This window comes from Pieris rapae, chromosome 7 (assembly GCF_905147795.1).
Source record: "Pieris rapae chromosome 7, ilPieRapa1.1, whole genome shotgun sequence".
NCBI classification, from domain to species: Eukaryota; Metazoa; Arthropoda; class Insecta; order Lepidoptera; family Pieridae; genus Pieris; species Pieris rapae.
In genome coordinates, this window is record NC_059515.1 from 9,330,849 (window position 1) to 9,346,423 (window position 15,575).

Here is a 15,575-nt window from a genome sequence, read left to right on the forward strand (position 1 = left end):
AGGTCTATATTTTAAACGATCTATTAGTCTAGTTTTTAGTTAGCTTCTAGAGTTTTACCCCAAAGTAGTTTCACTTCGCTATTTATGACAGCTAGGGGATGGAACTTTGTTTGTCTCTGAGAACGTCTAGCTTAAGTTAGTACAGTCCATTTTTAGGAAAGACAGAATAAATACTCCCTGGCAATTTTCAAAGGCCGCCAACGCACTTGCGAGCCTTTTGACAATGTGAGTGCGGTTGTATTAAAAAAATTACCTCCTCATTCCCATACATGTCCATTAATGTCCAAATGTCCATGGCTATTAATACAAAATACTCGTTTTCATATTAAATATTTTTAACATTCTGTTTCCAGGTGAGCTAATGTTCCTAAACGAAGCGACTCTGTTGAATAATATGCTGACGCGGTATAAGAAAAGCAAGATTTATGTAAGTATAGCGTGAGTCACAACACCTTGAACAGATATCGACCGAGTCGCGGTTACACGACAGTTTACATTAGCATCAAGGACACTATTGTATTAACGAAGTGAAATATGAAATTTATTCTATAGAGTAAAAGTTAGGTCCTATTTTCTACTTTACTCTGATTTTTAATTCCGTAGAATTCTGACAGCTATCTTTTTTTGACATGTCAGAGATGGCCTATATGGCCACCTTTTTGGCCGGGCACATTTTTCAAGGATGAACATCTGTGTAAACTTAAAAGCAACACTTATGAAATGTCAGAATTCTACGGAATGAAAAATCAGAGTATAAATGTGGTTGCCGCTTTAATTTCCACTAAATTTAATAGAAGAATTATTACGTCTTATAAGAGAGATAGTAGGAATTCTATCTTGCCAAATATGTAATAACACTATTAAACTATCTAGAGGAATCCAATCAGACAAATTCCAGTCTCTTATTCAGTTTAGTCAGACATATGAAGGCGATTTTAATTAATAATTTTTTTAAATAATTTTTTTTATAAATATCTATGTATTAACAAATATCAAAAAAAATGTTGTAACGGGTCTTATGGCCACTAAGGGAAAAATTTCAGGCAATGCTTATCGTTCAGGCAACCATAATCTTTCAGGCAACTAATTGTTCAGGCAACCCTAACTAAAATTTCTACCCTATATATTAAAATTAATATGGCATGCAGACGTACGTCGCAAATATCCTGTTGGCCGTCAACCCATACGAAGACATTCCAGATATGTATTCCTCATCTACGATTAAGAAGTACCACGGCAAATCGCTGGGCGAGTTACCACCGCACGTGTTCGCTATAGGTTTGTATTTTAAATATATAGGAATATGTCTTCAAAATTTGTGGAAATTAAAAGATTCGAAGCAATTGAATCATACTCAGTGCTAAGTATCGACTCTGCGTGGTTAGTTATAGTCCTCACAACATAGCTGGATATTACAAAAAAATATTTATTACGGTGTAATGCTGTTAAATTTGCTCTGTTCGTTAGTTTTACAATATAGAATGCTTCAATTCTCAATTGACTGTATATTGTATTGTAAATTATGAGCTGTAAATTCATTTCAAAGGACAGCGACGTACATGCATACATCCGTTATAAGAATTTCGGCGTTAGTATTTAATTCTTCGTAATATTGTACCGACTGTTTCGACCCACAACTAGGCGATCTTTAATACAGTTTTTTTCCACGCACCACCACTATGTGGAATCCCCACTGAAGTATTTTCAAACAAATTCGACTTAGAGTTCAAGAGGGTACAAATTCTTAAAAGGCCGGCAAGGCACTCGCGAGCCCTCTGGCATTGAAAGTGTCGATGGGCGGTGGTATCACTTGGCATCAAGTGTGCCTCCTGCCCGATTGCCCCCTGTTATATAAAAATGCTTTAAATATTAATGCTGATTACACTTAAGTAATTAGTATTTCTTATTTTTATGGAACAAATAGTTTCCCGTGGCTCTGGACACCTTCTTGGGTCTGCTGCTAGCATTGAAAGTATTGTCATAATCTTTCTTGAAAGCCCCAAAATTGAATACATTGACTAACAGCTGGCTTCACAAAGAGCGCCTTGAAAATATTATAATAATACTATTAAATAAATATTATAATACAAATTGGAATTTTATATTTCAGCCGATAAAGCATTTCGGGATATGAAAGCTCTCAAGCAGTCACAATCGGTGATTGTGTCTGGAGAATCGGGAGCTGGTAAAACGGAATCAACGAAGTATATTCTCAAGTATTTGTGTGAGTTGTGGGCGAAGACAGCTGGGCCCGTGGAACAGAAGATTTTGGATGGTGAGAGATTATAATGTATTATTATAAATTAGCTGCTCCAGCCAACTTTGATTTAATATGCTTTCACGTTTTTAGTAGAGGAACTAACAAAGGAGCAGTCTTGGTCATGCAAAGTATATATATATATATATATATATATATATATTTTAACACTGGTAGAAAGAGGGATTAAATAAAGAATGGTTTTCTGTAAAAAAAAATATGGATTTTTCTGTAAAAAATACGGCTTTTTCTGAAAAAAAAAACAGGCTGCATATAATATAGGCGCTTCCAATACAAAGATAAAATACACATAAAATACGAGTAGATTAAAAACGTTTATAAAATTGTTTTTAATTGATTGACTTTTATTTTTGTACTACGGAAGGGAATCTATACTATGAGTAACAGTAATAATCATTCAGTAGAAATGAATATACATACATATTTTCAAACATTAATAATTACTTAATCAAAATTCGCTATAAAAGTTTAAGGTTTTTTAGTTATTTTTTTCTGTTTACCAATAATTTCCAATTTAAATATTCCAGCCAATCCAATCCTAGAAGCTTTTGGAAACGCAAAAACGACACGTAACAATAACAGTTCACGTTTTGGAAAATTCATGGAAGTCCATTTCAACAATAAATACCAAGTTGTTGGTGGTCATATATCACATTATCTGCTGGAGAAGTCCCGTATTTGTACGCAAAGTAGTGAAGAACGGAATTATCACGTGTTCTACTTGCTATGCGCGGGCGCACCACAGGATTTGAGGGCGGCGCTTAAGATTACCAAGCCTGATGATTATACGGTAAATGCCTGTTTTTTTATTGTTTTTTCGTTCTGTATATATATTTTTTTTCCGTTGCTAATGATAAGGAAACATTTCTCTCACAATACGGTTTTTAGTCTACAGAATGTATACTAAATAAAATAAAATCAAATATCATTTATTCATATAGGTAACATAATGTACACTTATGAACGTCAAAAAAAAAAAGAAATATAGATTAAATGATTCAAATTTTACATTAACGGCCAGTGCTCAAATCAAGGGCGTAGAACGGAAGAGAAGAACGGACAATAAACGGGTAAATTTGTCGAATAAATAGTTAAAATAGCGTACTCCACTATATATATTTATAAATATATAGGTATATTTTTTCCTTCTTTACAACTTGTATGAACCACAAGTGCATGGGTTTGGACAACCTGATGAAACATGCATGATGTAAATGATGTCTCAGTTCCCAGTACATTAGGTTTGGTTTTTTTTTATTATTGTAGGTGGCGTTTGTGATCTTGTTAGGTTACAGTCAGATTTGTACCACAAATCTTGCTTAAATTATTTTCTATGGATTTAAAGAGCATAGAAAATTTAAAGGCCGGCAGCGCACTCGCGAGCCCTCGAGCATTGAGACGGGCGGTATCACTTAACATCAGGTGAGCCTCCTGCCCGTAATCTATGAAAAAAAAAACGCCACATTATTTTATGATACACCATTGCCGAGTGATGAAAGTATGCAGAACAAAGCTTGGAGCTGCTTCAAGATGAAGCCGTGATTCGACAAATTTACTCTAAAATATTTTTCTTTCGCCGATAATAAAATCCGAGACTTATTAACATAATAATTTAAATACGATTACCTATCCACCAAAATATTTAGTTTTTAAATAAACATTGTAAATAAGATGATTTTATGTCTACCAGTATCTGAAGAATGGGTGTACGCAGTATTTTACAACGGCTCAATCCGGGAAGAAAATAAGTGCCTCTCAAATGAGCAAGCAACACCAGTCTAAAGGGGGTCTAAGGGACCCAATACTGGATGATGTGGAAGACTTCCAGAGGTTGCATTCGGTGAGTATATCACATTTTTCCGATTATTGTTTATCATGAAATTTATTTATTTATTTTATTTATTAACACTTCGTTGCATTACATAAAAGGAAACAAATAATAATAAACATAATTTGATGAAAAGCAACTGGCGGCCTTATCGCTTAGGAGCGATTTCTTCCAGGCAACCACTGTGAGTAAAGGAATAAAAAAAATAAAAAAATTAATTGAATTAAATTACATAAGGTAGGCAAGAAGTACAAAAATAGATATTACAAATGCAATAAGAAGGAAAAAAACATACTTAACAGAACCAAAAAAAAATTAACTAAACTGATATAGGATATATAAAAAAAACAAAAAGTTAAAAGTGCACATGAATCATGATAATCTAATTAAAGATCAGAGAAGGAAAGAATTTACGCTGATTTGACTGCATAAATAGTGTCTTATGTTTTGCCCCTTAGAAACCTTCATGTTATTTTCATAAGAAAAACCCATGTTTATAAATATTATACTCACAAAGTATAAACATGGACATGAAAAAGTAGTTACTACTTTTCAACTTTACAAAGCCGACAAATTTAAAACAAATTCAAGTATTTTATAATCAATTACAGTTAAGGTTCTTTAAGAATAGATTGTACTAGTTTTTGAAGGGCCGGTTATATTTTTTTGATATCATTTTTAATGGGAACTGGTCCAAGGCTTGAACCACTACCAGTAGGAATTATTTTATCGTAAATAAAATGCGTAATTCCAGGCGCTATCAAGGGTAGGTCTATCGGAAGAAGAGAAGAGATCAGTATACAGTGTGGTAGCGGCCGTACTCCATCTCGGTAACGTGGAGTTCGAGGAAGAAGGTGGCGCGAGGGGAGGCTGCAGGGTCTCTCCACACAGTGAGGGGGAACTTCAGGTGGCTGCCGGTCTTCTTGGAGTGGAAGCTGGGGAACTGAGGATGGCTCTAGTCTCCAGATTGATGCAGAGCTCTAGAGGGGGAATGAAGGGCACTGCGATTATGTAGGATATTATATTAATTTAAAAGATTTTTATAAAACTAATGTATTTCCAGTGAGCGCATGTTGAAGGTGCTTTTTGGTCCTACGAGCCGGAAAGATGAAATTGATGTTATATATTACTATGTATCAGCTTTGGTTACAAATAGTATTGTTTATCACTACAACTTTTTAGGTCTGGACCTTAGATTTTATATCTGTTTCATAATAATTTGTCAATTTAATAGATAAGTAGGTGATCAGCCTTCTGTGCCTGACACACGTCAAAGTTTTAATTGATTGACACCGTTCTAGCGAATGTTAAGTGCCCACAGAAAGAAAGTCCATTAGTGAAGGGGATCGAACCAGGTCAGGTCAAGAAATAATCCTGAAATATTTTTCAGGGTTCCACTAAAGACATACGAAGCTCAAAATGCCCGCGATGCCCTGGCTAAAGCGGTGTACAGCAGACTGTTTGACTTCATAGTGCACAGGATCAACACCAGTATCCCGTTCCAGGCCTCCTCCTATTATATCGGAGTCCTCGACATCGCTGGATTTGGTAATATTTTACTTTACTTTACCATTTTTTTCTCTATTCTATGTGATATTGTTTTGTTTGTAGCTAAGTTAGCAAAAGAAAATTAAATTTTATAAAATAAACTAGCAGACTCGGCCAAGCGTTGCTGTGGCTTAGGTTTTTATTATATTACATAGGAGTAAAGTATTCAAGGGAAACGATAGGAGAACTTATGGGAAACGTTAGTACTTTTGACACAGCGCCATCTGTTAGAATTATATCAAATTAAAAACAAATAATTTACAATAAAATAAAATTGCGACTATAATTTGAGATTTAAACTATCCTATATCTCAAGTTGGATCGAACTGCACATGGTGTGCGAATTTTATTATAATCGGTTAAGTGGTTTAGGAGTCCATTGAGGACAAACATTGTGACACGAGATTTATATATATTAAGATGTTTTGTTTTTCAGAATACTTCCAAATGAACAGTTTCGAGCAATTCTGTATTAACTACTGCAATGAGAAGCTGCAGCAGTTCTTCAACGAACGTATCCTGAAGAACGAACAGGAACTCTACCGTCGCGAGGGATTGCACGTGCCCGAGATACGATTCGTCGACAACCAGGACTGTATCGGTAAGTCGGTTAGGAGAACATTTGGGACGAACTTAGGTGATCCAACCCCAAGTGGGGTTTTTAGCCCCTCAGTAGTAATTATATGACACAAATATAATTTTAGGTTAACTATGACAGCTTAAGATATTTTTGTTCGATCGTTTTGGTTTTCTTACTGAATTAATGGAAATTGAGTCATAAAAGATGGGCTGAAAATTTCGTTGGCTATAGAAAAAAAATGTTTTTTTTTATAGAATATGATGACTTCGATACAACGATTATAGCGGTCATACAGTTTTCCTATTAAGATTTGTCTTTAGCCTTAAAATACGATTCAGTCTCAGATTTTCATATTATTTCACGAATAGAAGGATATTATAGGAAGAATATAAGGATAATAATATAATTTTGTAATATAGGTTCAAGTCGCAGTGAGTAGTTAAATCAGAGGGTTCATTGAATCTCTAGACAGTTAATTAAAGATCGATAAATAAAGCAGCATCGAAAACTTTAAACTATCTCTGTGACCGAATCTTATCTGACGGAACTATAGCGACTTAATTGAATATCGATCTTTAATTAACCGTCTAGAGATTCGAATAACTCAAAAAAATAAAATTAATACGTTCTTCGATAGAACGCACAAGACACATATAATTATGAATTATTTTTCAGACCTGATCGAGAGCAAGAATCACGGCATATTCCATATTTTGGATGAAGAGTCGAAATTACCAAAACCCGAATTCGGACATTTCACTCACGCAGTGCACAAGGAGCTCGGAGCTAATAATACGAGGTATTTTTTTTTTATGAATGCAACATTACTCCGAAATGTCAAGTATATTTTGAAGTTTTTGCGTTATTATTTCTACCATAGAGATCGGTCTGCCATACTGACAGTTAAAAGAGCAAACAACCTTGTCTGTCGCACATATCCCCGATTCAGATTTTTAATTCCATAGCATTCTGACAGCTATCATTTTTTGACATGTCAGAGATGACAAACCTTTTTGACCGGGCACATTTTTCTAATCTAAACATCTAAGTCTATACAAACATTTTATTTGTTAGTGAATGTATCCATTTTATTAAGTGCCGTGCTCCAAGTTAAAAGTAGTTTAACGGGGAGTGATAATTACGTCCCTTTTCATCACAAACACTAAAAAACACACAAGTAAATATAACATTTTTTTATATGTTGTATTGATAAACTATCAATTTCCAGGCTGCAGGTGCCTCGTGCGTCCCGTTTAAAAGCCCACAGGACTCTGAGGGATGATGAGGGATTCCTGTTGAGGCATTTCGCGGGCGCCGTCTGCTATAATACGGTACTTTATTTAGAACTACCGAATTTAAACATTATTTAAAATTATAAAATTTTACTATTAAAAACATTAAAATATTTACATTAAAATTTCTAAAAACAATATTTGTGTATAGACTTCTAAACTATGGAAATTTACAACACACATTTTTCTGCATCTCCGAAGGTCCCTATTCTAATTTGTATCTCAACAAATTCTCGTCTTGATCACTGTCAAACTTTATACTGAAAATTTGACAGCTCCTGAAACTAGAATTAAGTATGATTGACTTTCTACAATATCGGCATAAGTCTGAACAATTGAATCCATGCTTCAGACTTACAGTGTTTTCAATTTTTTTTAAATTGACCAACAGAACAGTTATTATCTGTATTTATTTCCCCGGAGTTGATATCGACTGAAAATAACTTTTTCTACAGCTGTGATACTTTTATTTATATTATATTTACTTTTTCTTCCAGAACCAATTCATAGAAAAGAACAATGACGCTCTGCACGCATCTCTAGAGTTTCTTATCCAAGAGTCGCGTAACGCCCTCGTCCAACAGTTGTTTGAGACGACAGACAATAATAACGCCAAAGGGAAATTGAACTTTATCTCTGTCGGCGCTAAGTTCCAAAGTCAATTGTCACAACTTATGGACAAGTTGAAGGAAAATGTGAGTTAATTATACAACTGTTATAGAGATTTAAATTGTATAAAGCTGTAACATATATAGGCTCTATGTCAATATGCAATGATCAATATGAAATAAATTCAAAGACGTAATTAAAAAAAAATATATACTTGTGATTTTTAATTCCGTAGAATTCTGACGGCTATAATTTTTTGACATGTCAGATATGGTAAACCTTTTCGGCCGGGCACATTTTTCAATTTTAATACGATTCTGAACATCTTATTCTATACATTTACATTTTATTTATTAATGAATGTATCCATTTTATTAAGTGCGGTGCTCCACATTAGAAGTGGAGCGATAATTACGTATATTTTCATCACAAACAGTAAAAAACGCACAAGTAAAGAAAGAAAAAGAGTAGGAGAAAAAAGGTTTACGAAACCTGAAATTAGTAGGCAGTGATGCCAGCTAAAGAATAAAATATAGTAATTAAAGTTAATTCGATGTATTGTTCGTGATATTGAAATATTTGTTTTTTTTAAGTCACTTGAGTAAGTAAATATTTAGATTTACCTTTTTGTAGGTAAAATATAAAAACACATAGAATTTAATTTTTAATTACCCTCAAATAGGTCAACTTTTCCCCTGTTCGGTGGAAAACTTTTTGGTAGCAACACTTATGAAATGTCAGAATTCTACGGATTGAAAATTCAGAGTCAGTTGAGAGAGTAGGCCTGTGTTGAAAACTAATCTACCCTTACATTTTTTTATAGGGCACAAACTTCGTTCGTTGTATAAAGCCAAATTCGCGTATGGTTGGTGGGGAAATAGAGGGCTCGCTAGTGCTCACTCAGCTGCAATGCAGCGGAACCATATCAGTGCTGGCCTTGATGGAGCACGGATATCCGTCAAGGGCGCCCTTCAACGACCTTTACCAGATGTACCGGCAATATTTGCCACCGAAACTGCAGACTCTGTCTCCGAAGGTTTTCTGTCAGGTGTGAAGTTATTTTTTTTTATTTCATTACTGCAAGTGCATATAGAATAGAAAACTTTTTTTTTTTGTGATTTTACGAGTACATATAGTATTTGAAATATCTAATTTGTATATTTTTGATACTGTATTCAATTTTAGTTAGTTCCAGTAAAAAAAATGATCTTATTATAGAATTTTGTAAAATGATTCATTAATGTGATTCTATATGAATTGATTTACCTTATTTAAATTTATCAAAATATGTCAATCACAGTGACACCATTTTCTGAAATTCTTCCTAAAAAACTTATAAAAAAATGTGGTTCTTAATGCAACCGGTTTCTTTTAATAAAACATTTGACTAAAAATCTGCTAAAGAATTTTTAATATATTTTATTATATGATTCTCTATTATTGTTAATTTTCAGGCCATAGTCCACAGCTTCGGTCTATCCGACAAAGACTACAAGTTCGGTGTGACCCGCGTGTTCTTCCGCCCAGGGAAGTACTCGGAATTCGACACCATGATGCGGTCGGACCCTGAGAACCTCAAGTCCATAGTGGATGCGGTTCTGGCTTGGCTGGTCAAGTCACGCTGGAGACGAGCGGTCTTTTCTGTCCTCTCCATCATTAAGTGTAAGTTAAAATTGGATGATACTAAGATTGATCTAACTACTAAGACCAGTTTCGCGCGTATGTTTGTCATGTTTTTTTGAAAAAAAGTGCGGGTAGTCCGTCCGAATTTGATTTTAGTGAAATCATATTGTTTCTTTAAGACAATTTTTATCGACATTGCTTACAATTCACAATTGATCGCATCTTTGAAAATGAAATAATGAATATCATTAATTAAAAAAGAGCAGTACGTATTTCAGCTAATTTCACTTAAGAATACCACGCGCATGTGCTTCGTCTCTTTCTCTTTCCTTTCCTACCTACTCACTCTCTTTCTCTTTCCTACTTTCATACCTTTGTGTGTCTTTCTTTCTCCTTCTTGCTATGTAATATTGCATATTACTCGTTGCTGCACGTTGCTCGCGTACACTACGCGCAAGCATTCACTCTCGCTCTGTCTCTTTCTCTTCTGTCACCGTTCCGTCTTCTGTTCCGTCACTTCTCTGTCTCTTCTGTCGAAATGCCCTGCAACGATAATCGTTATATTTCAACAGGCTCCTTAATTTATATTTTCTGAATTTATATGTATCAAATGTGTTATGTAATAATATTGATAATAAAAAAATTCTAGTGAAAAACAAAATCCTCTACCGCCGTGAATGCCTCATAACAATTCAGAAGTCGGTTCGCGGTTATTTGGTGAGACGAGTTCATCGTCCGCGGTACAAAGGCATCGCGAAGATACGAGAACTGGAGAACAGCCTGACAGAGATGGATAGCGTCACGGCGCAGCTTAAGAAAGAGAAGGACAGCGCTAAGAAGAATATCGAGAATTTGAGGAATAGCATACGGAATGCGTGTGCTACTATTAAGGTATTTTAATATTTTGTTTAAAAAACCTTAAATCCTGTTTTGTACGATCAACCAGATTCCAGAAGAAAACTCCTTATATGGAAAAGAAACACTGAATATATTCAAAGAGTAATTAAACGTAAATTAATGAAAGCTCTTTTATAAATTTGTCAATTATTTAAATAATTGATTCGCTCCAGTTTAAACTATTTGTATTACTCAAAACGTATTATTAAAAATAGTGGCGGAGAGTTTCTTGCCAGTTCTTCTTGTCTGCTCTACGCCCTTGACTTGCGAACTGGTAGTAAATTTAAATCGTTTCATATTTTTACAAATCTAAAACTTCATTAATATATGTGTCGGAAATTAATACAATTTTTTTTTTAATTTATTTCATAATAATAAAAACACGTGGTATTTTAATTTACAATTCATCATTTGAGATTTCAATAAATTATGTTGCACAAAATATAAAATACTAATATTTCACTAATTCTGTATACGAAATTTAATTAAAAATAGAATTTCTATAAGGTTATTCGCCCTTCTCACTCTCTCTCGATCGGTCTCAATAGCTCTCTCCCTTTCCGACAAAAACGCTGCACATCTTCGTGACGATCCGTAAAACTTTACCCTCATGCGCCTAAAGGAGTTTAATTTCAAAAATGAAACAAAATGTATTTAGGAACATTGAAATATTTGTAAAAAGATTGATTTATAAATTTAAACTTCTAAAATTTCTAGAGTAACGAAAAAATCAGCCGAACAGAGATAGACCAATTGTACAATAAACTGACGAAGGACATAGAGGCCCAAATGGCTGCTCTGCAGAAGTCCATGGTGGATCAGAAGAACAGGTGAGAATAATAATTATAATTATAAAAAGATACTTTTTTTCTTGACTACTACTGGCATGGACACTAAAATGTGTCCATGCGACCCCTTATAGGCTTTCTGTGGGTTCAGTTTTCCTCCTAAAAAAAGATATTTTCGCCGCTAAATACAACAGAAAACAAATCTAAATCATACACATTTAAATGCATATCTTGGGAACTGGTACTAAATTTAATTTTTTTGTTTAAATAGCGACAATAATAATAAACTTTCTGTGTTACTTAAAATATAATAAAAAATTCTCTGAAACTTCTGATGTTAGGATTAGTCTTATGTTTAAATACTTTTTCAATTATAGAGAAGAACAAGAGAGATTAAGACGTATGGAAGCGGAACTGCGTCTCGCGGAAGAAGTCAAACGGAAAGAGGCTGAACGCATGAGACAAGAGGAGGAGAATAGGAGACTGTAAGTTTTTTTTTAATCTAGTGTCGTTTTTTAGGCCTGGGCCTCAGATTTCTGTTTCTGAGTCCAACACTGCTCAATAAATAGATATATTTAATTAAAAAGGTAAAACTCACTTAAAAACTGTCAATAGTCTAATCACGGTCCGATAGACCAATCACAATTGATCACCATTGTCTTCTAACGCTCAAACTCAATAACCTATATCGATCCATCTATAATCATCTGAGATATAAATCTTAATACAAATATAGATAACAGTGAACCAAAAACCAATCCACGGATTGTAATAGTCATCTATCGATACAAGCTATCCATGGTAGGTCGGATCGGTGTCTGTGGATAGACGTTTGAAAATGATAGTTCAACTGTGCCAATCTTATGATTTTAACTTACACCTGTTTCTAAAGTAATTAAAAACCTATTTGATATGTTTTAAACATAGACATGTATATTTTAATATTATTTTTACGATTTTATTTACTTTATTTGGTTTATATTGATAATCAAATATGAGTGTAAAGAGCGAAGAGATTGCATTCTATCCGTCGCCAAACATGGATTGTCATCGTAGGGTTTGGTTATTGAGAATTGAGATGCAGATAGAAGATCGATCGACTGTCATGGTCTGACAATCCACAACCTCAGATTGTTTTGTATCTGAGATTGTGGATTGATTATTGGGTTCGGGCGTAAATTTCAACAAGAAACAGTTTTAATAATCAACTATAAACCTATCGACCTTTACCGTCTGGCCAGTCTCAATACAGCAAGGAAGGATACTGGTACCTTTGGACTCGACTAGACTCTAAACAAGCGCACAAGACATATTATTATGACACTTATTTTGAAGACACGCGTTGCACAGACCGGAGGTAATCTAACAAAATAAAAAATTAACCATTCTTAAAAAAAATGCTAAACATACGATCGTATTTGCATATAATAATTACCACGAGTTTGAGAGTCAGAGACTCATAAAACAAGAAATATGTCCTGATTTGTATTATCAATGATAAAATTCATCTTATGTGTGAACATTGATGTAGTTTTATCCATTCATCTTCAGTTGTAATTTTAAGTTATTGAAAATTGCAATTATTCTCAATCTATTTCAGTAAAACGGAAATGGAAGCGCGTCGTAAAGCGGAGGAGGCGGAACGTATACGTTTGGAGGAGCAAGACAGACGCGCCGCTGAAATACTTCAGAAACAGCTCGAAGACGCTGCCAAAGCCGATCTTGAGAATCGAGAAAGGTTTGTTTATAAACGTCAAATAACTAAAGAACATTTATTTACTAAGAAATTCCTTATTCCTTTTCTTTGTTTTGTCTTAATATCACTTTTATATAAATATAGTTTATAGGTTTTATTTAGTCAGTTTTTCTTTCCATAAAAACCTCTACTAGGAATAAAAAGTTTGGCGGAAAGTTTCTTGCCTGCTCTACGCCCTTGACTGGCGAACTGGTAATAAATGTAAATCTAAAATCAATTCAACATCTTTTCTGTTGGCGTTCATAAGTGAATTTAGTTACTTGGTTATGAATAAAGTTATTATTAATTTGAAGTAAATTTAAAAACAGTCGAATTGCTCCAGCCATCTTCGAGTTTTGAGTTTGGAAACATATTTATATTTACATAAATAAAAATATAATAATATATAAAAATAAGGCAGGTAGCCTTAAGTGTCAAATTAAAATAGTGGGTATTTAAATTTTTTGCTGATTTAAAAATAAATACTGTATTAAACAATGGAATTAATCGTTGATGGCATTCCTTAATTGTCTGAGGTTGTTCTATTAGCACAGTTATCATTCTAGAACGTCAATCTAACTTAAATCTAGATTCAAGAGCTGCCAAACAATTTTTTATTTAATATGTAGTTTGACATTAAAGACAAGGCAACATTGTGTCTATAAGAGTATGGACCTTATTAGTGTATCTTTGAATTTACTAGTTTAAACTTTGTTGGTTTGTGAGGATTTATCTACAATTAAAATAAATAACTTTGAAATAAATACACCTGACAGATTGGAACAAGAGCGTCGTGACCACGAAATGGCCGTGCGCCTTGCGAAGGAGACCAATGGACACGTTGAGGGCTCACCGCCACAATTGAGAAGGTATAATATAATATATCTTTGCTATACCTAATTAATATAATATATATGTATTTGGAACTAAAGGGAAGCACGAATACTCAAATATTAGGTGTAAACTTTGGAAAACTTATGAATTCGTTGTATGTTGTATTTACGTATACGTGCACGTGTTTGCACGTACTAAACGTCTATTTGGTTATGCTCAAGTGAAGTTAACCTCGTTATTTAAACGTGAACCTGTTTTGTAAATTAAATTTTTTTTTGCTTGTTCAGAATCGTTTATTAATTATTGTTAAAGGTTATTTCAGACATTAATAAGTATTACATCAAATAAGCTAAGTCTTCCTTATGTACATTGATTTACTACGAAACGTTCTTTATATATATATATATATCAGACATTTTTTATATTATTTTTTATTTTAACATATCAAAATGTTTTTGAAAAGAAAGTCTTCTTAGTGGTTGACGTTCCACAACGTCACAACTGCCTTCAAAGTGTTTTTGAAGGCAGTTTTTTCGCGCAATTTTTATAAGACCAGCAACGCACTCGCGAGCCCTCTGGAATTGAGTGTCCATGAGCTCACTTAACGTCAGGTGAGCGGTACCCGTTTGCACTTCTTCTATAAAAAAACCTTTAAAACATGTCAGATCCGTTTTATATACCGGAGTCTCATTTTGAGCATCTATTCTTAATAGCCAAATATCAAAGGTTTCGGAATATGGGCCTACGTTTTGTAAATTTTTTTCTTCTATGATTGACATTGAAGTCAGGTGGTTTAAAATTGTTTTTTTTTATTATAATCGAAAAGCATGATTTAAAATTCAAAAAAGATAAATAAATAGAAAACGAATGGGTTAAATAATGTTATTATTAAGTAGGTAATTAAGTTTATTATGGAAGAGCTGGGAACCCTAACACAGTTATTTTTACTTAAAAGGGTTCCCAAATCTTACACCTTGAAAAGAAAGATGTACTTAAAATGATTAGACTTTTATTATTATTATTATAAAATGCACAATCTCTCGCTTTTGTACATACCTTGGTGCGACGAGGACACGATGAATAATATTGTAATATGTTTGCACAGTTTCCCAACAATGGACTCAGTGAACGGAGAAAATAAATTGAACAGGTATCGAGTGAGACAGAATAATGATGTTTTCTCTTTCGCATGCCTTTAATCCTCTTTCAATATTGACGTTTAATTATAACCACTTAAGATGTAGAAGTGTGTAGAAAATTTTCTTACACTTAAAATAATGGCCAATATTTCAGTGTTTTGGAAAATCCTAATATTGTAAAATGTGTCTATACTGCAATAAACAGAGATAATTACTTAAATATTGCTTCTCTCAAAAAAATTTCTACATCAAAAAGAATAAAAAAAAGCCAATATTGTCATAGTATTTCAATACAATATTCAAAATCTCGTCTTTCAAAAAAGGTTTAAAACACCGGCAACGCATTCGCAAGCTCATGGCGTTGTCTCCTACGCTGTCCCCTGTTCTATAAAAATATACGAAATATAGGCCATGATTTGTCACA

General features: G+C 33.7%; 1 protein-coding gene across 2 annotated transcripts in view; it reads left to right on the forward strand.

The window, feature by feature from the left end:
• The window catches only part of LOC110996996 (myosin heavy chain 95F), a 41,094-nt gene that overhangs the window by 21,594 nt on the left and 3,925 nt on the right, over positions 1-15,575 (forward strand). The window contains exons 3-21 of one of the 2 annotated variants that reach the window (XM_045629031.1): positions 354-427; positions 1,149-1,278; positions 2,111-2,275; positions 2,806-3,068; positions 3,969-4,118; positions 4,861-5,117; positions 5,497-5,654; positions 6,091-6,255; positions 6,910-7,033; positions 7,463-7,565; positions 8,024-8,221; positions 8,959-9,183; positions 9,590-9,797; positions 10,408-10,649; positions 11,373-11,485; positions 11,821-11,928; positions 13,044-13,181; positions 13,955-14,047; positions 15,118-15,162. In XM_045629031.1, coding sequence (XP_045484987.1) covers positions 354-427; positions 1,149-1,278; positions 2,111-2,275; positions 2,806-3,068; positions 3,969-4,118; positions 4,861-5,117; positions 5,497-5,654; positions 6,091-6,255; positions 6,910-7,033; positions 7,463-7,565; positions 8,024-8,221; positions 8,959-9,183; positions 9,590-9,797; positions 10,408-10,649; positions 11,373-11,485; positions 11,821-11,928; positions 13,044-13,181; positions 13,955-14,047; positions 15,118-15,162 — 2,959 coding nt within the window. The remainder of the gene's footprint in view (positions 1-353; positions 428-1,148; positions 1,279-2,110; positions 2,276-2,805; positions 3,069-3,968; positions 4,119-4,860; positions 5,118-5,496; positions 5,655-6,090; positions 6,256-6,909; positions 7,034-7,462; positions 7,566-8,023; positions 8,222-8,958; positions 9,184-9,589; positions 9,798-10,407; positions 10,650-11,372; positions 11,486-11,820; positions 11,929-13,043; positions 13,182-13,954; positions 14,048-15,117; positions 15,163-15,575) is intronic. The other variant, XM_045629032.1, reaches the window with a different exon arrangement.